Source organism: Rhinolophus ferrumequinum, chromosome 21 (assembly GCF_004115265.2).
Source record: "Rhinolophus ferrumequinum isolate MPI-CBG mRhiFer1 chromosome 21, mRhiFer1_v1.p, whole genome shotgun sequence".
NCBI classification, from domain to species: Eukaryota; Metazoa; Chordata; class Mammalia; order Chiroptera; family Rhinolophidae; genus Rhinolophus; species Rhinolophus ferrumequinum.
The window spans coordinates 39,198,326-39,222,565 of NC_046304.1; the positions used below are offsets into that span (position 1 = coordinate 39,198,326).

General features: G+C 57.8%; 2 protein-coding genes across 9 annotated transcripts in view; one reads left to right on the forward strand and one right to left on the reverse strand.

Moving 5' to 3' along the window:
• Positions 1-274: 274 nt before the first annotated feature.
• On the forward strand, positions 275-4,869 carry G6PC3 (glucose-6-phosphatase catalytic subunit 3). 2 transcript variants are annotated; one of them, XM_033089454.1, is made up of 6 exons: positions 301-705; positions 2,771-2,877; positions 3,286-3,376; positions 3,547-3,665; positions 3,855-3,996; positions 4,227-4,869. In XM_033089454.1, exons 1-6 carry the CDS (start codon positions 488-490, stop codon positions 4,588-4,590), a joined length of 1,041 nt encoding a protein of 346 aa, XP_032945345.1. In that variant the 5' UTR covers positions 301-487; the 3' UTR covers positions 4,591-4,869. The 2 variants fall into 2 exon arrangements, with proteins under 2 accessions (XP_032945346.1, XP_032945345.1); XM_033089455.1 differs by lacking the exon at positions 3,547-3,665 and having other exon boundaries at positions 275-705; positions 4,227-4,256.
• A 383-nt stretch (positions 4,870-5,252) lies between these two features.
• HDAC5 (histone deacetylase 5) overlaps positions 5,253-24,240 on the reverse strand; it is a 35,630-nt gene continuing 16,642 nt past the window's right edge. For all 7 annotated transcript variants that reach the window (XM_033089453.1, XM_033089451.1, XM_033089448.1 and 4 more), the window contains 24 exons: positions 17,639-17,898; positions 17,406-17,550; positions 17,185-17,299; positions 16,772-16,902; positions 16,494-16,640; positions 16,293-16,405; positions 15,883-16,014; positions 15,444-15,666; positions 14,279-14,490; positions 13,726-14,016; positions 12,929-13,094; positions 11,933-12,066; positions 11,474-11,594; positions 10,952-11,001; positions 10,683-10,790; positions 10,205-10,260; positions 9,975-10,062; positions 8,902-9,021; positions 8,560-8,657; positions 8,262-8,380; positions 7,637-7,770; positions 7,287-7,371; positions 6,992-7,157; positions 5,253-6,912 (listed from right to left, as the gene is read on the reverse strand). In XM_033089453.1, the coding sequence (XP_032945344.1) occupies positions 6,873-6,912; positions 6,992-7,157; positions 7,287-7,371; positions 7,637-7,770; positions 8,262-8,380; positions 8,560-8,657; positions 8,902-9,021; positions 9,975-10,062; positions 10,205-10,260; positions 10,683-10,790; positions 10,952-11,001; positions 11,474-11,594; positions 11,933-12,066; positions 12,929-13,094; positions 13,726-14,016; positions 14,279-14,490; positions 15,444-15,666; positions 15,883-16,014; positions 16,293-16,405; positions 16,494-16,640; positions 16,772-16,902; positions 17,185-17,299; positions 17,406-17,550; positions 17,639-17,898 (3,254 nt within the window). In that variant the 3' untranslated portion in view covers positions 5,253-6,872. The remainder of the gene's footprint in view (positions 6,913-6,991; positions 7,158-7,286; positions 7,372-7,636; positions 7,771-8,261; positions 8,381-8,559; positions 8,658-8,901; positions 9,022-9,974; positions 10,063-10,204; positions 10,261-10,682; positions 10,791-10,951; positions 11,002-11,473; positions 11,595-11,932; positions 12,067-12,928; positions 13,095-13,725; positions 14,017-14,278; positions 14,491-15,443; positions 15,667-15,882; positions 16,015-16,292; positions 16,406-16,493; positions 16,641-16,771; positions 16,903-17,184; positions 17,300-17,405; positions 17,551-17,638; positions 17,899-24,240) is intronic.

A 24,240-nucleotide genomic window follows, 5' to 3' on the forward strand; every position in this document is an offset into this window, starting at 1 on the left:
CTGAAGAAGAGAGGTCCGGTTTGTAAGGAATCCCAGCCTTGAAGAGTACACATCCGTCTTCGCAGCAACAAAGCCGGGACCCTGGGTGCGCCACTGATCCTCAGGTTAGTCGGTGCCTTGACCCGGAACAGCAGCGGGAGACGCCGCTACGTAAGACCAAAGTCCACGTGCTGGCAACAGCGGCCACGTGGGGGCTCTGCGGAAACGCCTTTGCAAAGATTTGTCCCCTGCGCTGCCCAGTAGAGAGGAAGGCAGGCGAAGAACGCTGGAGGAAACGGTACCTACCGGCAAAGGCCCAACTCGCGAGAGCCTGAGACTGCCAGAGGCGGGGCAGGGGCGGGGCTTGCGCCGGCCGCTTTAGACAAAGGCGGGGCCTGGGTCTCGCAAGGGTGGGCTTTGGAGGGCAGTGGGTAGCCTTTATTTGTGGCCGGGACTCCTCGGCTTCCGCTCTACAGCAATCCCTGGCCGTGCTGGCTCCTGGGGCGCCATGGAGTCCACACTGGGCGCGGGCATCGTGATGGCCGAGGCGCTGCAGAACCAGCTGCCCTGGCTGGAGAAATTTTGGCTCTGGGTCACCTTTCTAGGAGATCCCAGGAGCCTCTTTCTGTTCTACTTCCCCGCGACCTACTACGCCTCTCGCCGCGTGGGCGTTTCAGTGCTCTGGATCAGTCTCATCACCGAGTGGCTCAACCTCGTCTTCAAGTGGTGAGATAGCGAAGCCCTCCGGCATCCAGTTCCCCCACCCCCAAGGGCCCTGAGTCCTGTACAAATCCTGATCTTTCAGCAGGTGCCTCAGAGGCTTGGATCTCGCCCCACCATCACCACCACCAGTGAAACCGAGGCCTTAAGATCTTCCGTTCCTACCCTATACCCCTGACTTTTCCCCTTTGAGCATCTTTGTGCATCTTGTATTGAGACCTTAGAGCCCCCATCCTACTCATTAGACTAGTGTTTCTCAAAAGGGCCTTATCAGAAGTCACCTAAGGGGCACGTTTAAAATGCAAATACGCCATCTCACCTCAGACACTCTGATTTAGAAACTCCAAGGGAGGGTCTGGGAATCTGCATTTTAACAAGCATCTATGATGAGTTAAGTAACCGAAAATCCTGCTTCTCAACTCACTTTCATTCATCTATTCATTCATTTATTTGACATAGTTTTTAAGAAATATGCTTTGTGCCAAGCTTCGCACTAGCTACTAAAGACAGAGAAGACTTGCAAATTAAGAGGGTGGTCCCTGGAACATGACCAACAGCCTAGGAAGCATTTGAAAACTTGCTAGAAATGTAGAATCTCGGGCTCTGGGCCAGAGCTACTGTATCATAATCTGCATTTTAACAAGGACCCCAGGTGATTCGTGTGTACAATAAAGCCTAAAAAGCAGAGCTAAAGCATTGCCTTCCAGGGAACACTTTCTCTTCTTCCTTTTCCCTTCATTCACTAGTAGTAGGCTCTTCACACAGACTTCAAAGCTGGGAATCCCAGGCAAGTGGGTGGGGCCCTTGGGCCTTATCTCTTTGTGCCACCTGTTCTCTCTTGGGTGCAGAAGGGAGCCCTGCCTCCCACTGGGCATGTAGCTGCACCTCTCCTCACTTCAGCCTCTTGCCAGCCTGGGGGAGGAAAGAGGGAGGCTGATAGGAGACACTTGAATGGGCTGGAATGACTTGCTGAAAAATGGAATAGGAGTTACCTTCCCTTCCCCTCTCCTGCAAGGCCTTCACCCCGACTGTACCCAGAAAAGCAGTTGCCTAATAATTTTCGTCTTGCCTAATTGCCTTTTGCTTTGGGTTCTCTTCGCTCTCAGAGTCAGTATAAGCCTCCCTCTCTAGTCCTGTTCTCCTGAGTCAGACCACCTCCACTGGGTAGATACTCTTAATGCCCTCCCCCCGGATAAAACCCTCGTTCATCAGCTAAGTATGTATTGAGCGCCTCGTGTGTGCACAACGTGCAGGTTTTGGTAGAGGCAGGCTCTTCTGTACCTGCCTCCCCAGCTCTTGGCTTCCTGCCAGCATCTCCTCTGCGCTCCCACCTCATCTCTTTCCGGCCACAGCGGCCTCCTCAGTGTATGGTTTCCCAGGGTCCAGCCAAGCACCTGCTAGGCCAGGGGATTTTGAATTTTTTTGCCCTCCTTATTCTTCCTCAGCCCTCTCTGACCATTCTCCACTCCTATTTTCAGACGTGAGGCTTACTTAAGTAGTTCAGGTATAGGTAATTCAGGCCGGATATTGGGAAATGGAGAAAGGAGGAAGCAGAAGAGTCAGTGAGGGTCTGGGAGGGAGGGAAGGAGAAAGAGAGCCAAGTCTTGGGCTCTCTGTGGGTGAGAAGAGCAGAGCTGGCCCTGCAGTGGGAGGGGTAAGAGTAGGGCTTCTGTGCATCTCAGAGAGTGCGAGCCCCGTGCGCGCGCACGCCCCCCACAATCTCTTACCTCCTTATCACTTTTTAAAAAAGAGCGTGCTTTCTCCTGTTCCAAGGTAAAACACCATGGCAATGTAATGGCCCAGAATTGGACTCCCTTTCTGACTTCACCCCGCAGGCCCTCCAGAGTACTCTCGGTGTCCGTCTTGGATCTCGCCCCACCCTCACCACCACCAGTGAAACCGAGGCCTTAAGATCTTCCGTTGCTACCCTATGCCCCTGACTTTTCCCCTTTGAGCATCTTTGTGCATCTTGTATTGAGACCTTAGAGCCCCCATCCTACTCATTACGGCCCCTCTCCTGTCCTGTGGCTCTGTGCGCACATAACATCATCTTGTATCTGTTCTCTTCTAGGCTCCTGTTTGGAGACAGGCCCTTTTGGTGGGTCCATGAGTCTGGGTATTACAGCCAGGCCCCAGCCCATGTTCATCAGTTCCCTTCTTCTTGCGAAACTGGTCCAGGTAAGAAGCCTCAAACCTCCCTTTCTCTGTGGTTAGGGTTCGGGTGAGTGTTTCAGAGTATTTTTCAGCCAGGGTGGCCTGACCAGAGAGGCCCAGCCTCCTAGTTACTGGCCCAGAGAACAAAGAAACCCCAAGAAGACCACATTGAATTCTGGGAGGAGAGTACCCATGCCAATGTGCCAGCTGTTCACCTTGTTTAGAGTAGAGCCAAGAGCCCCAGGTCAAAGCAGAAACTCGAAAGCAGTGACCTCAGGGAGGGGTGAGGAAGGCTTCAGGGCGGAGGGAGGTATGGACCTGTACTGGGGGAAGCCTCTCTTCCCAGCCAGGGAGAGGTAGCTGTGTTGAACTATCACCAGCGGCATCTGGGTTCCGCCCCAACCCTCTCACAAGCTTCTGGATCCCCCACAGGCAGCCCTTCTGGACATTGTATGGTCACAGGAGCAGCCCTCTGGCCCATAATGACAGCCATCTCTTCCCAGGTGGCCACTCGTTCCCACAGGTACACCTGGGCATAGCCCACTAGTGGGGGCAGGGGCGATGGTACCCTGGACCCAAAAGACCGAGCAGCAGGGCAGCTTGGAGCTGGAGTTCTGAGGATCCTGGGCATTTGTGCTGCGGGAAGCCGAGCTGTGTCCGGACACCCCCTGGACCATTTGCTTTTCTTTTTAGCCGCTGGGTGAGAGTGATGCCGAGTCTGGCTTACTGCACCTTCCTGCTGGCTGTTGGCCTGTCCCGGATCTTCGTCTTAGCACATTTCCCTCACCAGGTGTTGGTTGGCCTTATAACTGGTGAGCAACTGAGACAACAGGATGGGCCCAGAGGGTGCTTTTAGCAGTGGGAGGACCAGTCTAGGATCTTCCCATTGTACAGCCAACTCCAAGGCCTCCCTTTTGTCTGCTATTTTGCCAAGCTGCATTGTAGCTCAGGGGGGTCATATCCCTGAACTCCTTGAAGCTGCTGTCACCCCACTCCTCCAGGTGCCGTTCTGGGCTGGCTGATGGCCCCCCAGGTGCCCATGGAGCGGGAGCTAAGCTTCTACGGGTTGACTTCACTAGCCCTCTTGCTGGGTGCCAGCCTCATCTATTGGACCCTCTTTACACTGGGCCTGGATCTTTCATGGTAAGTCCCGCTTTGAAGCTTGGGCAGACTAGGCCTGTCCTGCCTCACCTGTACCTAGCCTGGTGGGTCTCTGGTTCACTGTAGCTAAAAAAGGGACACATTACCCACTCACAAGCATAGACTGTCCTGGAGTCTCAGCAGAACATGGGGGTAGGCCCCAAAGGGGTGAGAACCACCAGCCCTATAGGTTCCAGGAGAATGTCTCCCTGGCAGACTTTTCCTCCCCACAGGTCCATCAGCTTAGCCTCCAAGTGGTGTGAGCGGCCCGAGTGGGTGCACTTGGACAGCCGGCCCTTTGCCTCCCTGAGCCGTGACTCAGGGGCCGCACTGGGTTTGGGCATTGCTCTGCACTCCCCCTGCTATGCCCAGGTACGGCGGGCATACCTGGGAAATGGCCAGAAGATAGTCTGCCTTGTGCTGGCCATGGGGCTGCTAGGCCCCCTAGATTGGCTGGGCTACCCGCCTCAGATCAGCCTTTTCTACATCTTCAATTTCCTTAAATATACGCTCTGGCCATGCCTGGTTCTAGCCCTCGTGCCCTGGGTGGTGCTCTCATTCAGTGCCCAGGAAGCACCACCCATCCGCTCTTCCTGACTTCAGGTGCCCCCCACAAAGCCAATACTCCATGACCTCCACACTCCAGAAGGCAGCCCCGTCCCCTGCCAGCCCCCCAACAGGCCCTGCTCATCTTGAATTTCCCACTTCTCCCGCCATCCGATCTTAGCCCCAAAGAAGGACCTTCTCTCCCCAAATAGCTGGTCCTCCTCCTGCCTTTCCTCCCATGTCCCTAAACAGTAAAGGCAACAGCAAGACCAGTGGATTCCTACAGCACTGTGAGGGGCTCAGAGTGGCCCCAATAAAGCCCTTGAACACGTCTGCGCTCTCATGCCTATGTGCCACTGAATTTGCCTGCGTGTGTGCAAGTGGAACCCTGGCCAGGCCACCTGTGCTCCACCCGCTCCAACCGTGTTTCCACAGAAGAGAGTCAAAAGGAAAGTGGAGGGCTGTCAACTCAGTGGAGACCTTCAGCCTTCGGCACCTCACCACCGAGGCCACAGCGGAATTCCCATAAAGCACTGTGGCTACTTTCAGTGAAACCTTATCTTTAACCTACTGGACAGAGCTCCCACCCCAGTCTCCCGTTTCCTAAATTGGCTAGTCCAGGGGCTGGAGAGAAAAAGAGCAGTTTTTAGGAGGGGGAATGAGAACGTCTACTCCATTTGGGAGCCCAGAGAACAGAGACACTAGCCCCAGAAGGCACTGCCAGAAACAAGTTTATTTATACAAGGACACACAGTGTAATGGGTTACAAAATACTTAACTGAAAACCATAGCCAGAGAGACAAAGCAAGGAGTGGGTTTACATGAGAACCAGACTAGCCATGGGGAGCGGGAGGGTAAGGGGTCCAGAGCTTGGGCTCAGCATGGGGAGGCCTGGCACACTGAGCCTAGCCCCATCCCCACCCCCCAGGAGGATCTAGAACACACTAACAAGACACAAGCACACAATGAACTGATGGTGGTGGGACTCCTGCCCCTCCCCTGGCTCCCTCAACCCTGTTCAGGCCCCCATTAGGATAATAAATATGTAAACACATTGGTGGGGCCCCGGGGATTGGAGGAAAGTGTATGTGGTATTGGAGGAGGGAGGAAGACTCAGCCTCCTAGGAGCCACTTCCCATCTTTGGTTTCCTGCAGGCTAGACAGCATTCCCTACAAGCCTTGTGGGCCCCCAGCCCTGAAAACAGCGCTAGGCTGGGCTCCTGGGAAAGAGAAAGGGTGGCACCTCCTCCTGGTCTTAGCTCCCTTGGGCTGGTGGTGGCCAGCAAAGGAAGCCCAGGAGGAAGGGAAGCTCCAGCTGAGGGCAGACTCCTGGGTTGCTAGGTTCTGACTCTGCCCTTTCTGGAGCCCCGACTCTCACCATCCCCAGGCTTCAAAGCAAAAGGCCCCAGGAGGGAAGTGGGCCACTGACCCTTCTACCTGCAGCATGCGGGATAACTGGAGAAATCTGGTCCTGAACAGCAGGGGGGCTCTCACCAGCCTGGAGCGCCCGACAGGGACCACCTTCTCCCCCATCCCAAGGCTGTGCTAGCAGAGGGGCAGGGAGGCCAACAGAGTAAGGTAGACAGCAGGCCTGAATTTACAGCTCCTCGAGGCCCATCAGAACCCGAGAGTCAGGCCCCATCCCCCTCCACCCTCTCCAGCCCATGGAAGGGGAAATAGGCCCTGAAGAGTGTAAAGCAAGACGGCCCTGCCCACAGACATCAGGCCCACATCCTAGGGTACAAGCCTTCCCGTTGGTGCTGAGGCCAGGAGAAAGGAGAAAAGGTCTGTGCAGAGACGGTGAGGACAAGAGGGGAAAAAGGGTGGGGGATCACCGGGCAGGAGCCCACCTCCCCTCCACTCTACATCTTAGACTACAGAGGGACCCTCCAGAACCTCCTGAGGCTAGAGAGGGGAGGAGGGTGAAATTAAGGCATTTCCCCCCAAGTCAGCTGAAGCCAAGGCACCGAACTTCCTGTTCCCTCCTCACTCAGGGAGACTCCAGAACCAGAAAGTACGATCTGGGCCCCCATGCTCACCCTGAGCTAGCCCAGGCTCCAAAGGGGAAAAGGACAGAATGTGGTAAAGTGGGTGTGAAACACAACATGGGGGAGGGGCTGGAAAGGGCACCCCCAAGCCCTACAGAGGGAGCCAACTTCTAGAGCTGAGATAATGGGCCACAGGGGTGGGGGCCTGAGGCAGCTTAGAGGAGCAGGAGGGGCGAGGCTGAGAGACCCACACGGCACACGTTGTTGAATGTGTGACTTTTTGTTTTTAATAGAAAAAATAAACAAAATCACAATGATGGAGCCCAGGGGATGGGGGCCGGGGCGTCACAGGGCAGGCTCCTGCTCCATGGGCTCCTCTGCCGGCCTGTGGGACAAGCACAGGAAGGGACACTGAGTGGGGGGGCACCAACTTGGACAAGGGCGGAGAGGTGGGGGAACCTCACCTGGGGCTGTGTTCCCGGGAGGCAGCAGCCGGGGCCTGTCCGGCCCCCACCGACAGCAAGGCCATGGCACTCACAGTCTCGGCCTCCTCTGTCTCGCCTGCCTGGGCCTCGCGCAGGGAACGGCCCAGCCCAGCGGCAAACCTCTGCACACAGCTCCAGTGTTTGCCTGCAGGTGAGATGAGCGGTGGGCCGGGGGTGAGGCAAGGCCCAAACCCCCACATACACATCCCCAGCCCTGGCACACCCATAAGCTCTGCCCCCTAGCAAGATCTGAGCCTCTCCTGTCCCCACGCACTCTGGATTTCGATGACTTTCTCTAGCGTGGCCACTGCGTTGATGTTGGGCTTTTGCTGTAAGACTGTCTCGTCCAAGGGCTGTAGCTGGCAGGGGAAAGAAGAGAAGGCTTAACGGGGGGATTGGGTGGTGGCGTCTGCCACTCTAACCACCCCCTTCAGCCTCAGCCATTGCTCCCGCCAGGAGGAACCCCTCCTCAGAAAGCCCTCTCTGGCCACCAGCTGTCCCTGGGACTCAGGAAAACCTTCCCAAGGGCCCTTGGTGTCATTTGAGCCAGGAAGACCTCGCTCCCAGCCCTTCAGCCCCTGGCCTACGGGTTCCCATCTCCCAGCCCCTCCCCGCACCCCTCACCTCCACGCTGAGCAGAGCCGAGACACAGGCCTCAGAGGCATCACAGATGGCGGTCAAGTCGTGGCCTCCCTCCAGGGCCAGCACCACCCGGCCCCCTGCCAGTGTCATCAGCTGCCTGGTCAAGTGACCAAAACCTTTAGGGATAAGTGAAGGGAGATGAAATGGTTAAAAACAAAAAATCCCAGAGAAAGCAAGGAGAGAAAAAGAAACGAGAGAGAGGACAAACAGCACAAAATAAGATGGCAGATTTAAACCCAAATATATATCCGTAATAAAATTTAATGTCAACGCCCATTAAAGACAAAACATAACAGACTGGCTAAAAAAATCCAATTACAAGGTCTTATAAGGAACACCACTGAAATAGGAGGGATCAATAAGCTCTGTCCCTAGGCCTCCAGGAGGAGATGCACCCTCTGCTAGGCCCACCCTCACCCCACCGCCCCGCTTACCCCTCAAAGCAGGGTTGGCAGAGCGAGCCTGGCGGGGCACTGCCAGGTGATTCCCAGTCTTACCCCTGCCCCAGCTCTCCTCCCAGCTCTGCAGTATCAGCCTATTCCTGCTCCATGCCCCTCTCAACCCCATGCGCACTGTCCAGCCTCCCTGAATCCCGCAGCAGGCTCACATCTGGCGGTAACAGAGTAGCCACCCAGTGGAGATAGGTGTCCCTCGACAGCATCAAACCCGGCGGAGACTAGGACCACGTCAGGTGAGAACTCGTGGGCAATGGGCATCACCACTGTCCTGCAAAAGGAGGGCCCAAGCTGACCCTGGCAGCAGGCTGGGCCGAGCCTCACCCCACTCTCGTGTCTGTCCCCCCAAGTCAGCCCCCTCCACCCACACCAAACTGTGCCTCTACCCCCACCCCACGGCAGGGCCTGGCGGGGGTCCCCACCCTTCCCTTGGCGCTTCTCAGTCCCCACCTGAAGGCCGTGAGGTACTCCACATCTCCGATGGGGGGGTCCACACCTCCCGTCCATGCCACGTTCACATTGTACCCCACGCCTGGCCCTCCACCAACCTGGCAGCATGGTGGGGGAGGGGTTACTCTCACTGCGTGGGCATCCCAGACATTGCCCCCGCCCTCAGCCCTGCCTGCAGCCATCACTCCACTGACCTCTGCTCTGCATGAGGGGGCAGTTGGTCGGCACGGTCCTCCTACTAGGAACCCAGATGCCCCAGGTACCACCACGGGCCTCTAGGACTGTCAGGTCCCATTCCTCTACCTCCCCGAGGGGCCCTGAGTGGGAGCCCAGGAGCTATACCTCTTCAGGAGCCCCGGAGCCTGGAAAGAAGTTCCCATTGTCATAGCGATGCAGGGAGATGTAGAGCACAGAGGGGTCATTGTAAAACGCTTGCTGGGTTCCATTGCCGTGGTGAATGTCCTAGTGGGGAGGGGTGGAAGCATCAGGAAAATGGCCCAGGCTCTGGCCCAAAGGTCAAAATCCACTCGTCCTGTGGTGAACCCTGAGGGTGCAGCCCGCCACTAGCTACAGGGCACCTGTGTTCTGTTCAAAACAATGATAACGCCACACTTCCCTAACCAGGGTCTGTGGGTCGGGACGTGGTGCCATGCAGGGGACATACAAAGCCATGTTCAGGATGTGGTGACATGCCCCCAGAGCCCATTCTATACGCAACAGCGTAGAGGGCAACGCTAAGGCTCGTAAGGAATTGAAAACCGATATATTCTGAAGAAAAATCCCACATTAACATGAATTTTTAAGCCAAAGTTGTATTTCAAAGAGATTTCATCCTTGATCAGGATGTTCCTGGCTCCTTCCCCAACCTACAGGGAGTGGTGGATGCCTTTCCCGCCGCCATGAGAGGCCAGGTTTGAGAAGCATTGCATAGGAGCAAGCGGAGAAGTGCTGGGGCCAAAAGGCCCGATCTGGAACCCAGTGCCAAGGTCCCAAGCTAAGCGACCTTCGTTGGGTAAGTCGCCCAACAGCTCAGTGTCTCCATTTATAGAAAGACATCCTAATTCTTATTCTGCAAGGTGGCCATGAGTAGCACTGTGTCCTGCCACACGGTCAGCCCCCAGTCGAGAGTGGTTCTAGCAATGGCGGTAGCTGTCTCTACCCTTCAAGGTAGGAAGTCCCCTCAGTTGCTTGAGGCTGCAGGGTGCGGCCAAGATGGACCAGGGGCTAAAACCACTTTTGAGCTTCTCCCAGTGAGGAGGGAGTGCCATGGGAATGGAGGGCTGGGCTGACGCTCCAGCAGGAGGAGGTAAGGCAAGCCATCAGGCCCAGCTCCAGCTCGGGCACCTGAGGAAGTGGGGACAGGGTAGGTGGGGGCTTCCTGAAGGCTAACCCTGGCCCCAGAGCCCAATGTTTACCCAGTCCACGATGAGAACCTTGCCCACGTTCAGCTTCTGCTGCAGGAGTTTGGTTGTGATGGCTACAGAGTTGAAGAAGCAGAATCCCCTGGGGAGAGGGGGAAGACAAAGGCAGAGAGGTCAGCCTTAGCCGAGGTTTGCTCCGTGAGCAAAAGATAACACGCACTACCTCGCTGAGAGGGCGGGGGGTGAGGGCGGCTGTTCCAGTGCAGGGCTGGAGTGGCACTCACATGGCTGTGGACTCCTCGGCGTGGTGTCCTGGGGGCCGGATGATGGCAAATCCATTCTAAAGAGGTGCAGACACAGGGACAGATGAGAGACAGACCGGCAGGCAAGGTGTCCGCGAATGGGTGGACACCGAAGGAGAGAGGCATAAACCAGGCAGGGAAGAAAACCCCGATCAGAAACAGACAGCCGACACACACCTACAGGAATGCCACCCGTGGGCCACACGGGCAGGCAGGCAGACCCATCCTGGCCCTGCAGTACCCATGGGAGCACCAGAGACTAGTGCCGCCTTGTCGGTCCCTCTTTAGCCCTCATCACCCAGCTGGCCCAGGAACGGTCACCTCCCCACTCTGGCACCTGAGAGCTGAGGTTGCAAAGGACTACGCCTTACTGAAGGGAAAGCCCAGGCTGCCCCACCCTCTGCTCCTGAAGATTCAGGACCAAAGCAAGCAGTGCTGCGGCGCCCTTACACACACTCACCTTGAGTTCTCCAGCCGCCACCTTGAAAGCCAGCTCTACCAGGCAGCCCACCGCCATGCGAACGGCACTGGAGGAGTGCATCTCATTCCATACAGTGTCACTGTCCACCTGCAGGGGCAGGAGAGCAGGCTTCAGCGTGCCCCCTGCAGGGGGAGGGCAAGAATGGGGGTGGGCACCTGGACAGTGGGCCAGCAGCCGTGGTGGGCAGGAAGGGAGGGGCCAGAGCTGGGAGCCACCCTCCCACCCCCACTGGCAGGTGCCCAACTCACCCCAATGCCCCCACAAGGCAGCATGGCGTACATCTTCTGGCTGATGGGGCCTGCAGGGAAGACAAACAGCTACTCTGGAAACTGCCTCAACGGCCAGGGCTGCAGAGGGCAGTGAGCTCAGTCACAGAAAAAGGCCAGAACCAAGTACAAAACAGGCCTCTGCAACCCATGCCAGTTGGAAGATACCTGTCCCCTGTTCTGGGGGGACATCCTACTTCTGGGGCAGATGGCAGGGAGAAAGGAGCATGATCAGTTAGGGAGGAAGGAGAGCACGCCCCCATCATGAAGCCTGACCCCATCTTAAATCCTGCAACGCACCCCACCAGCATGCTCTGATCATGTCATATTCTATGTGAAAGGCGCCCCCTGGAGGTGTGCAATGTGGCAGCGTGACACCTCTGCCAAGGGGATGACCTGTGCTCATGGGGACCCACTTGCCTACCCTGGCCAGGCGGTCTTCCTGGCAGCCCCCTATCCTACCCACGCCTGGGCCACACCCTGCCCATCAGCCTGCTGGCTCACCAAGCAATTTCTTGCTGTCCAGCTTCTGTCGGTTGAGGGGGCTGGTCCCATAGAGCAGAGTGTGGTATTCGGAGTGCACTGTCTGAATCTCATCTAGCGTGGCTTTGCGACCCCGGATCCGCTGGCAGGAGACAGCAGGAGGAGAGGAGTGGCACTGAAGGCCCAGCTCTCCCTGATGCCCAGACCCTGTCTGCACGACAACCTGGGGCCCATGGGTCACTTCTGCTCTCAGGAGAGCCAGAGTACCCTGGTCCCCCAGGGATCCCAGTCCAGGACCCTCCCCCATTCAACTGGGGACCAGAGGGGAAAGCTGGTTGCAAGGGATGGAACTGCGAGGCAGCTGTGGGGACTGGCCCTGACGTCAGGGGTTGAACAGAAGATGAAGAGACATGGAGAGAGGCTTCACCAACAAGGGAGCCATAAAGGACTTCGCAGAGCTTGAGTTGGGGGCTCCCTTACCTCACACTTGCTAAGCAGGCCTGTCTCCTGCAGCCGGGACCAGATGCTCTGGATCCGGCCAGCATGCTCCGGGTGCACGTGTGTGTTCCCGCACATGCACTGGTGCTTCAGCATGAAGGTGTCGTAAACCACACCTGGGCCAGAGACAGCCGTCAGCCGGCACTGCTCTGGGCCGTGTCACAGCCTGGCCACTTCAATCCCCAGCAAAGCTCACTGAGCTCTCCCAAGCCCACCACGGCCCAAGTACCCCTCATGGCCACCCAGCCACCTGCCACACACCTGCCCCTCCTCTCTCCTCCTGAAACTCCTTTCCTCCATTACTACCTGCCCAAAGCCGCCCTGTTCCTCAAGCCTCAACCAAGCTGCCCTTGACGCCCCCACTGGTTTTGATCTCTGCTTACTGTGCCCCCAATACTGTAGCCCCTCATGGCACATCCTCCTTTCCCTGCTCCTGGCACAGCCCCTGTGTGCTGCTCCCCCGACCCCCTCACCCCACTGGTGAGATGGGACCATCCTCAGACATCTATGCCCTCTCAGAGCACAGCCCAGGGCCGCTTCATGGGGAAGAGCTTTCTGGAACGGACAGAGGCCTCACTCTGGACCTCACAGGGAGGAGGGGAGAAGCTAGAAGGACAGGACCCAACGGAGACAGTGGGCTTTCTCCACCCACTGGAGGGCTTATGCAGTGAAAGCACAAAATCAGGTGGTCCCTCAGCAGTGGTGGGTGTGGGGCATGAAAAAGATGCTGCCGCAGAGGGTCGGGAAAGGGCACTCACCACCCTCCCAGCAGGGCAGAGGCTGCCACTACCACCACAGGTGGCTGCGTGCACAGGCAGAGAACAAAAGCCTGTTTGCCCTCCCTTCAGGGCGTTCTGAGAGGCTCTAGCAATCCCTTCAGGGCAGGAGCTGTATCTCTTCATGATGCCCACCATGCTGGATGCCATGCACAGGCCCCTGGCACATGGTAGAAGGCTAGCCGGCAGTGGTGAGGCTCACCTGTGGTGAAGAGGTGCTTGGTGGGCGGATCTGGGGGGCTCTTCATGCCCCCAGGAGCAGCAGGTGAGGACTGGGTTCGGCCCAGGGCCTGGTGGGGCACAGTGGACAGGCTGAGGGGCGCCTGGTACACCTGCAGTGGCTGCAGCTGCTGGGTATCTGAGAACACCTGGGAAGGAGGAAGGTGGGAGGGACCCTAGGTGAGGCCGAGCCTGAAATGGCAGAGAGGACAGGCCTTCCAAACCTCCTCCTTCCCCCACCTCCTGCCTCCAGGGACAGAGACACTCCAGCCCTCACCGTCTCCATCTCTCAGGAGATGGGGAGGGCTGGGGGGACAGTGATGAGTCATGCCAGAGTAGCACTGAGGTAAGAGGGACGGGGGTGTGGGAGGGGGCGGAATGATTCAGGCCCAGAGGGCTCGACTGTGTCCGCAATGAATGGAGTGCGTGCTAGGCGCAGGGCAGACGGTAGTAACAGCAGGGGCGTGTGTGTACACACACGCATATGCACGCACAGAGACCGACACACAACCAGCCCTAATGCAGGCAGAGATGCAGATACACACACACAAGCAGAGAGGCAGGGGCAGTCACAGATGCGGGAGGGGTGGGCAGACAGCACTGAGACCCACAAGCAGCTGCACCCCTTCCCCAGCCCCTCGTCTCTTTCCTATTCCCTTCTGCTCTCTTCAGAAAGCTGCCCTGCGCTTCCTGGAAACTGCAGACTGGGGCGAGGGCAAGGCAAGGGTGGACAGGGACGGGGAGCACGGAGGGGTGGTGGCCGCAGGCTGGGAGCAGCACCTTTTTGTAGCCGGTACCGGACTCCTCCAAGTCGGGGCCCTCCTCGGTGCCGCTCTCGCCCTCCTCGTCCTTCACCTGGATGCAGTCCTCCTCCTCCTCCTCTTCTTCCTCCTCCTCCCCTTCTTCCTCCTCCAGGTCTTCCTGCGTGCTCTCACTCTCTGTGGAGCCGTCTCTGGGGATGGTCAAGGCCCCCTCCCCCAGCAAGGCCTCCTGCTGCTCTGTCAGCTCCTCCTCGGTCTCCTCGGGGTGGGTGCTGGGCTGTCGTGGCAGCTCCCCAGTCTTGGTGAGGATCTGGGAGCAGAGCAGAGGGGGCGCAGCAGCTGGGAAGGGGAGCAGCCGTGCAGCCTGTGGCCCAGGAGGGTCAGCTCTTCCCTCCCCTCTCCCAGGCAGCCAGCCAGCCCATAAAGAGCGTCTGTGTGAATTAGGAAAAGGCAAGGTAGCTCCTCAGAGCAGACGCGGCCCGGGGACAGGCCTGGAATGTCAGCTCCACTCCCTTTCTGCCAGCCTGGTCCTGCCGCCAGCACAGCCAGCACATTCGTTTCTCCCAGCTCACCTTGCCCAGCTGGAGCTGCTGCTGCTTCTGCTTCTCCAGGAACTGCTGGTGCTGTTGCTGCATGACCAGCTGCTGCAGGGCCTGGGGGCTCTGGGGTAGCGGTGAGGACTGAGTGCGGCTAAGGGGCCGGTGCCTTGGGAGCTTGCCCACTGTCCGCATGCTGGTGGCCACTCGTTCACCTGTCACCAGTGGGGACTGCCCATGGAGTGGCACTGTAGCGTGGGGGGAGGGGAGCAACCATCATTGTCACGGCACCAGGTAACCCCGTCCCACTCAGAGACTCTCCACCTACTAAACACCGCCACCTACATACTCAGGAAAAACCTTGGAGGGGCCTGGAGCACCCTGCCCCCAAATCTGAGCCCCATTCTTTCTCCTCCCCACAGCTGAACAGTCTCACAGCTCAGAGCCAGCGTCTCCAGCAAGCCTTTCTAGATGGTCCATTCTCTCCCTTCGATGCTCTGATGACTGTACATGGTCTCAGGCCCTCCATGTGAGTGAACAATGACGCCCCAACTACAACAAGACCTGCCTGACCATGGACGTGGATCCCACCAGGCTGGGAGCCTGGTGGCCAGGATGCGGGTCTTTTAAGCAGAACCTCTTCTGATGCCATTGGCTACTAAAGGGCTGACCGTCCAAAGCTGTGCTGTCCAATCCCATGGCTGCCAGCCATACGTGACTACTAAGCACTTGAAATGTGGCCTAAATTGAGACGTGCTCTCTGTGTGAAATACACACTGGATTTCAAAGACAGGATGACACACAAAGTAAAATATCTCACTGATAACTCTTTATATTGATTATATGTTGAAATGATAATATTCTAGATATACTGAGTTAAATGTTATTAAAATTAATTTCGTCTGTTCCTTTTTACATTTTTCAATGTGGCTACTAGACGACTTTAAACTACACATGCGGCATGTGTTATATTTCTACTGGACAGCGCTGTTCTGGAGTACAAGCTCCATCGTGGCAGCAGATGTTATCGAGAACAGTGCCTGGCAAGTTGTAGGTACTCAGCATGTCCGGAGACTGTGCGTAAATCGATGATGCCACTGAGGAGAGCTGTGACAGGGCTGCTTCTCCCTGACAGGCCTGCCCTGAGCCCCAGAAGCGGGGCCTGCCCCTCACTTCCTGGCCCAACTGCCCGGCCACTCACCAGCGATGAGGGTGCTCTGCTGCCGGGCCTGCTCCAGCAGCAGCACGTGCTGCAGCAGAGAGGCGTGTCCGTGGGGACTCGAATCACCCTCCAGCGCCACGCCCAGCAGGCATCCAGGGATGGACGATGTGCTCATGAACTTGCCCGTCAGCGCGCCACCCTGCCGCAGGGATTGGAGCGCCTGCCTCTCGGCCTCCTGCTGCGTCGACAGCTTCGGGGAGGCCTGTGGATGGGGAGGGCAGACTGAGGTGAGGGCGGGGCTTATACTGACAAAGTTGGTCCTGCCAACTTTGGACCAGCATCCCCGCCCTACCCCCCACTCTAGGAAGGGCCATCTGATCTCCCTCAGGGCCTTGGGAGGACAAAAGCCCCAGCTGGGGGTTTCCTGGACCAAAGTCGTCCACACCAGAGAAAGAACAGGGTATGCGGCTGGACTTACGGTGAGGTGTGAGTTGGTGACAGTGACCGTGGCCTGTAGCCCTAGGGAGATGTTGGGCAGAGAGGGAGACGTGTAGAGGCTGAACTGGTTGGGGGAGCTGTCCAGAGGGAGGGCCCGGTGCTGGGGGAGCATCTGGGGAGCAGTCGGGAGAGACAGGCATGAGCACAGGCAAACGGGGGCCACCTGAGGCCGAGGCCAAGGGCTCTAAATGGTGCCCCGCTCCCACAGCCCTTCAGGGGTCCAGGGGGCATATCCCATATGGTGGCCACAGGTCCCTGCAGCCTGTCCACTCAGGCAGAGAGGTCCCTGCTGGGCACTGTCAGCGGGACAGCCTGGAAGGAGCTGCCTTCTTTCTTCCAAGGGAAGAGGAGCAGCTCTGGCCCACCCGCCCCGCCCTGGCAGGCCGGTACCTCGGTGGGGATGTTGGGGACCGAGCCAGTAAAGCCGTTCTCAGCGATGGTGCTGTGGGAGCTGTTGGGAGAGCTGGGGCCGGAGCCTGGCGCGCTGTTACACACTGACGACACTACAGGAGAAGTGGCTGTCACCTGGGCCTGCTTGGAGCCACCCCTACTCCCAGATCCTCAGAACAGGGACAGGAGAAGAGCCCTTACCCCCAGGCCCAGCCCCTGTGATCTCAACAGCTCTCTTCTTAAAGGTGCTAATGACAGTCCCATCCTTGCGACGCAGAAGGGGACTGCTTCTCCGCTCAGCCACCTTCTGCTTTAGCCTTGAACGCACTTTCAAGTTGGGTTCAGAGGCTGGGGAGAAGGAAGCTGAGGCTCAGACATGTCCACACAAAGGGGCACACACCTACAGCCCAGCCCTTCTCCATTCCCACCTCTGTCTCCCAGGAGCCACATTCTGGGAAGCCAGGCTGGGACTCACTCACCAGTTTTGCGGAGGGGGAAGTCATCGCGGCTGTCATAGGGCCCAAGCAAAGGCAGCTTGTAGGAGGGAGGTGTCCCAGGGGGGCCACTCTGGGGAGGGGAACTCTGGTCCAAAGAAGCATGGTGGGCTCCCCTGGGGGTGTGGAGAGAGGATAGAAGTCAGATCTAGGTTATCACCCAGAAAGCTGGATCTGCCACCTAGCAATCTTCAATTACAAAATATCCACTACATGTAGGGATAGGAAAGGAATCCTGGGAAAGGAAGCAAGGAGAGAAACCAGGGGTGGGAGTCTCCTCTCCAAGGAGAGGTTGCCGGGCCTGTGTATGGCTACAGACCAGGAACTCCTTGGCAGCCTACAGCCAGACAGCCCCTGCGCAGAGCACCTGTGCGACCCATGCCGGCCAGAGCTATTACCAGCATTTGGGATGCTGTGGGAGGGAATGGTTGAGGCCGCCTGGCGTGGGCTCCTTTGACTTCGACAGGAGGAATTCCTGGAGCCTCAGCTTCACCTCAGTGCTGGCGATGGCACCTGCGGGAGAGGGCACAGCTGACCTGGGTGCTTGGGGCCAGGAGCCCACAACTGGGGGTGGCGGGGGCAGGAGTGCTGGCTGGCCCTTGGCGGTGCCCGGCCTTACTCTCTTTGCTCTTCTCCTTGTTCCGCAGGATAAGCAGCTGCTGCTCCAGCCGCTGCTTCTCCAGCTCCTCCTGCCGCTGCTGCTCCCGCTGCCGCTGCTGCTCCAGCTCCTGCTGCCTCTTGGCTGCCAGCATCTCTTGCTGCTGCTGCAGAGACGTGTGGGGGGAGAGGGTGAGCCAGGTCCGGGCGGGGGTCGGAGGTCTGGGTGGCACCCCCCACGCCCCCCTCGCTCACCTTGAGGTGCTTCTGCAGCTGGACCTCATGCTGCCGTGTCAGGTGGTCATGCTGTTTCTGGAACTCGGCAAACAGGAGCTGCTTCTGCAGCTGCTGCTGCTGCTTGAGTGCCAGGAGCTCCTGCTGCAGTTGCTGCTCCCGCAGCGCGGGGTCCACAGGGCCTGCCAGAGCACCCCGCAGCTCCACAGGGCTGGGGCTGCCTCCACCCCCGCCCCCCATGGAGCTGGGCATGGCTCCTGGCAGCACCGGCTTCACCTCCACTGCCGGAAGAAAAGACAGGAAGGGTCAGGGGGCCCAATCCCAGACCCCACTAGGCCCTGGCAGCCATGCTGGAGCCACCGGACAGGGCTACTAGACAAAAAGGGAACAGAGGGTACGGGGCATCAAATCCCTCTGCTCTGAGGATACAGCCTTCTGCCTTAATTAAATGAGGTCGAAGCCATGAACTTCACTAAGAAAAGACGCATAAGCATGAAGCGTCGGACCTGGAAGATTCTGAGTGCTCAGCACATACTACCGTCATTGATAGTTACCACTGGATATTTTATACGAATTACTTTACTGTTGAGGAAACAGGTTTCGAGAGGTTTAGGTAACATGACCAAAGACATACTGGTGATCGATGAACCAAGATGTGAATCCAAATGCTATGCTTTTAACCACTGTCCTTCCTGCAACCTCCTCCCCTACCTCTCAACACCACACACTCCCCGCCAAGAAGCTATATTAGAAGGGAAATTGAGGCACAGAGCTAGAACTGGGGATGGCAGCCAGAGCCCTCAGTAAACCCAGGAGAGGCCTTTGGGGACCCTTTGGACATCCCCACCCCCTCCCCTTTTCTCTGCCCCACAACCCGCTGGGGCAGATGGGGGCCAGCAGGAGAGGTTATGGGAATGGGGGGGGGGGGAAGCAGGAGGCCTCAGGGAAAGGGAGTGCAGAGCTGCACCAAAGGGGGGGGGGAGGGGGGGCTGGGAGTCAGACTCGCTTCCTTTGCTGGATTATCTCCTTTCAACAGTTTTATTGTAATTACCCTGAAAATGCCGCTATATATAGTGAGCCAAACAGCAGCTGTGCCTAGGGGGAGGGGGGAATGAGAGAATGGGAGGGCAGGCGCAGAGAGGAGGTGGGAGGAGGAGACAGGAAAGGAAAGGGAATCAGACAGGAAGAAGGGTAATAGCAAGGGGGGCTGGAGCTGAGCAGAGATCTCAGAACTCCAGTCCCAGGGACAACCCGCCGGGAAGGGGAATGGGGCCAAGGGGCCTCCTGGCTCCCAAGACATTGGGCCCAGGCCCGCATGTGGACAATGGGCTGAGGGGCCCAGGGAGTGGCAAAAGGTTCCAATGGGAAGGATGGGTCTCCACCTCTTGATCCCTGTACACGGTCCTCTGGTCACTGAATGTCACTTCCCACCAATGCCCTGTGGTTGCCAAGGCAACTAGGCAAACACCACACTAAGCACGGAGCCCCAAACCCAACCCACACCCCACAAAGCCTCCTGACGCCAGCAGGAAGGGGAAGGCAGGCTACCCACTGCCTGGGAAGGAGGAAGTGAGAGAGGCAGGGGTAATCCATCTTGTTTCTTTTCCATTTCTTTTTCCAAAGAAAGCCCTCACTTGCCTCACTCCAGCCCAAGGAGGTCACAGGGAGCTGGGAAGACTTTCCTATGGCAAGGTGGCCTACTCCAGCCCAGGCCTAGAGAGGAAAGGACCCCAACATCGGATGGTTGCCAGTGTCTCCTGCCCTCGGGAGCAGGTCCCTGCCGAGGCCTCCGCCCCCCACCCTCATCAGGAGTAGAGAGGGAGCAGAGAAGGGGCGAAGGACTGAGCTAAGAGAGCTTCCCACACCCTGTGCAGTGTGGGCATGGATCTCTCCAGAGAGGCTGCACTGAAAGAATGTAACCCAGGCAGGGGCTAGGCACGCTGACGGCCAAGGCTGTGCTACCCTTGTGCGTGAATATGGCCTCTGGGACCCACTGGAGGTGGGGGTGGGGAGGTAAAGCCTGAGCAGAATGTCTCTCTCAGTCCCCACCAGCCCCTTCTCCCCCCAGAGCTGCTCGGCACATTCCTCTGTGGTTTGTCGGCCAGCCACACTGACGACTCTGCGGCCAGGAGGCCAGAGCCACATCTGCAGGAGTGGCCAGATGTGGCCAAGAGGGTGGGGCTATACACACACACAAACACACACACACACACTCACCCACCTACCCACCCACTTTTCTTCCCAACCCATGTCCTGTCCCAGCACCAGGAGGACAGACCCTTGGAAACTGCCAAGGGCCTTTCAGGAGGTGACTGGCACCATCTAGGGTACAAAGCAGGGAGGCACCAAGGAGCCAGCAGCTAGCGAGAGGTCTCCCCGGCCCAGGAAATGCTCAGCAAGGCCCCAAGCTGCTTGGAGAGTTCTCTCTTCCTAGGCAAGGCTGGCTTGGCCCAGGGCACTCGGATCGCTCAGCCAAGAGGTGGACAGGCTTCAACCTGCTGCTCCCGGCAGTGCCGGGGCTGTAGGAACCAGATGCCAGCCTGCCCGCCCGCCCGCCCAGGGAAGGGCAGGGGTCCAAGCACTCCTGGCTCCCAGCAGATAATCCTGCTCCGGATGGAACTGCCACCAGTAGTGCTGGCCTCCCTTGCAGGAGCCCTGCAGAGAGGGCCTGGGCTCGGCTGCGGGAATGTCCCAGCAGGCTTTCGGCACAGCTGCCGCATCTCCCTGTGCTGCAGTGAGAGCTGCAGCCCCATTGGTATGCAGGTGGCGGGGCAGCCAGCGGGTTCTGCCACACAGCAGGTTCCCACGCAAGCAGGAAGCACGGGCGACTGGAGAATATTAATCTGCAGGCCCTGTGGGGCCTGGACAGGATGCAGCACCCCACGGGTCTGCCAGGTAGTAACCTGGCTCCATCCAAGATGGAAGGGGGCAAAGCTGGGCAGCTGGAATCAGGGAAAGGGGAGGGGAGACGCCCAGAGCCCCTGAATATAGTCTGCTGGGCACAAAACCTAGAGCCTGGCTGGCCTTGCGCCCCCTCGTGGATCTGTGCCCTCTGCCAGCTTGGCATGAGCAGAGCAGGTGGCAGTGACTGCCGTCAGAATGAAGCACCTGGAAGGGGAAATGGGTGTTTAATGAGGGGAGGCTCTCAGTCTAGGAGGACCTAGAAAGCGGAGAGGACCTCTAGCAGGCGAAGAGAGTGGGAAGACGGACACTGTTACCTTAGAGAACAGGCGTCAACTCGCTAGGCACGAGCCCACTGAAAGGCCAGGGGAGTGGTCACGTGGAGGTGCGAGGCCTGGGTCCTCCCCTGACCCCCACACCTCCTGACAGGGAGCTGTAGGTAACAGAAAGGAAGCCAGACAGCCAACACAGCGATCTCCTGCAGGGGCAAGACAGAAGTGCTGTCTACCCTGCTCCAGACGCTGCTGGACCCTGGGGACTCAGCCCCTTCCTCCTGGGAGTGGTGGCCTTAGGAACAAGCGGAACACCATCCTGTCTCTGGCCTGCTGCAGGTCTGACCAACACTGCCCGAGCAGCCTGGCCCAGGCAGCAGGTGGGCAGGGCCGAGTACTTCTAGCCATCACAGTGACCACACACATACCAGGCTCTGGCTCAGAAGGAGCCAGCTTATGGGCACCACTGGGCAGTGGTGATGACATCTTAGTGACACTTCCCACCCAGCTGGGCCTCCTGCCTCTCCATGTATCCCTCGGCCCAGCAGGGGCTCCCACAGCAGATTCTCTGGGCAGCACAACCCGGGATAGCCTGGCTCCTTGGAGAGAGAGGACGCGGGCGCTGAGGGGGCAACCTCTGGGACAAATGCCAGCACAGCCTTAGACTAAAAGGAGTGTCCAGGCAAAGGGATACTGCCCCCCAGTACACAAGCGGCTCTGGGACAAGAGAAGCAGGTTTTAGCAGCACTTTTGGGAATAAGGGTTCAAAATAAAAAACAGATCTAGCTGCCCAACAGCAAGCCCAAGCCTTCCTGCTCTGAACACACTGCAAGCCATGCCCCAGCTCCCGGCCTTTTCTTAGAGAAATCACCAACTCCAGACTCCCTGTGACCCAAACACTGGCAACAGGGAAATGGTAGCTTTAGTTCCCCTTGGAAAAGCCCTGGAGGGAGGGGGGCAGCACAGTGTGTGGACCTGCCCAGCAGACCTAAAAAGCTTAACACTTGGCTCTAAGAAGATCCTGCTCCCAGGAGCTACCAGCCAGAAGGCTGGGAAGGAGGAGGACCAAGGGTACTTACAAGTATGAGGGAGGGGTGCATTAAGCTGTTTGGAATGCCAAGGACAAAAATGAGGCCTCTGAAAGTAAGCCCTCGATCTGAGGAGCCACCCTAACAAAAGAGGGGTGAGGTTGAAAGGGGCCTTTGAGATCATCTGTTTTAGCCCCGCTGTTACACAGAGGAATCACAGAGGATCCCACCAGCTAAGGAGCAGAGACTTAAAGCCAGGTGTCCTGACTCCCAGCTCGAGCAGGCTGCCTCTGAATACTCGCCTGTGCAGCCTGGCTCCAACCCGGGCATCCCAGCTGCTCACTGCACACCAGAATCGGACAACTGGCCCATCTGGAGAGCAAGCGGCCAGCAACCCACCGCGGAGGGCAGTGCCTTCTACCAGCACCCATGCCCTCAGGAGCTCCCTCAATAGTCAGCACCTTCCTTAAGTACCTAATGACCTTGTTCTGTCCCTCTGGAGAATGGGAAAAGGCTCTTGTCCCTTTCCTGGCCTTGAGGGATTTTGGAAGGAGGCGGGGAGCAGCATTTCCCACTCCTCCCCATGACGCTAGTGACCCCTCCCCACGAAGGACGGTTTCCCATGATCTATTTCTGTGCTCTTACGTGACTAATGAGGCCAATTTAGGCTCAACAGGTTCTCCCACAATTCAGATGGTATTTCCACATGTGCGAGCTGGGGATGACGCTCACCTAGCAATTTTCACAACGCCTCATGTAACACAAGCGAACACACATCTCATCATGGTTAAGAGCAAGGGCTCTGGAGTAAGAGAATGCCGGGGTTCAGGTCAGGCTCCCCCACTTCCTAGGGCAAGGCACTGAGCACCTCCCTGTGTTCCGTGCAGGCATCTGTGAAATGGGAGTAAGAACAGCACCTACCTCCCAGAGCTGTCGCGCTCAGGAGAGTAACACATGCAGAACAGCTTGGCACAGGGTCTGAGATCTCAGGAGGCACTAGTCAGGCTATTATGAATGGCTCCTGACATTTGTGTCCTGGACCCCTTTGGCAATCTAGTGAAGCCTATGCACCACTTCTCAGAATGTTTCTAAAGTGCACGAAATAAAACACTTAGAATTATGTGGAGCCAAGTTCATAGACTGCCTGAACACTAAGGAAGCAGGCTCAGGCCTCTGCCAGAGTAAGGCCTTAGCTCTTTCATGTCGGACTGCCCCAGTGTCACTCTGTGGTCCTGTCCCAATCAAAGCCCTTCCTGTGGGCCTCACACAGCACAAGCTGGAGTGGCCAGCGGCTGGATCCCAGGGCTGCAGAAGGAATCTCTGGGAAGAGCCTCCTCCCAACAGCGACTCTCTTACCTCGCTACCTCCAAGAAAGGCCACTCTGTCCTCTGTGGCTCAGCCCACAGAGTCGGAATCCCTCCTGTCCCTCAAAAGCATTACTTAGCACAGACAAGTGTGAGTTTTGGTCCCTGCTCTCGAGGGCCCAAGCTCCGAGCAGTCAGAAAGTCTTCCCGGGTATCTAATTTGACTGTGCCCGCTGCAAGTGACACTTCTCTCCCCAATACTATTTCTACTTCTTGCTGGGCCCCTCTCCTCGCAAGGCAGAAGGAACACAAAACTGACTTCAGAGACTCTTAACTGTCAGTGCAGGAAGGGCCTGCAAATCAGCAACTCAATTTCCCCAGCTGACAGAGGAGGACAGCGAGGCCAGAGACGGAAGAGATTGTCCAGCATCACCTGGAAATGAGGCGCAGGAGCCAGGGCTTAGCACCAGCTCTTCTGGTTCTCTCTGCTTCCCACCAAAAAACAGGAGAGACCTTGAGGGCTGCTCCTGAATTTAACAAGAGATGGAGCGAGAAGCCAAACTCTGGATTAAGGATCCAGGGATCTCAGGGCCCCCAGAACACCAGAGGCCAGGAGCCCAAGGGAGAGGGGGGCCAAGTGAACAGAACCCCCAGAAACCTTGAGGTACACCATGCCTCTGAAGGATCTTAAGCCGCGGAGGGGCAGAGCTAGTGGAAGGCACAAAGCATCTCTCACTGGTGAAGATGGAATTTGTCATTGACTTGGGGCTACTACGTGGGGCAGAAGTAGCATTACTTCTCTCAGCCCAGCCACCCAGGAAACACTTGGGCACCACGCTAAGCATTCAAAGTCTGCAGCTGTTGCTGGGACTGTTCACTCCACACCTGGGGTGGACGGCAGGGGCCCCAGGGCGCAACCCAGACCTGAACGTCCAGCAGAGTGGCCTGCCCACCGGCCCAGCTGGCCTCTTGCCATAACCCCCCACCCCAGCTGGGGTTTAGCCTCCCGTCCCCCAGCGTCTGAAGACACCCTCCCTCTTCAGACTGCCACGCTGCTAGGAGCTGGATTTGGCTCTCACTGGGGCGACAGCCTCCCTCCCTCCCAAGAGTCCCAAAGC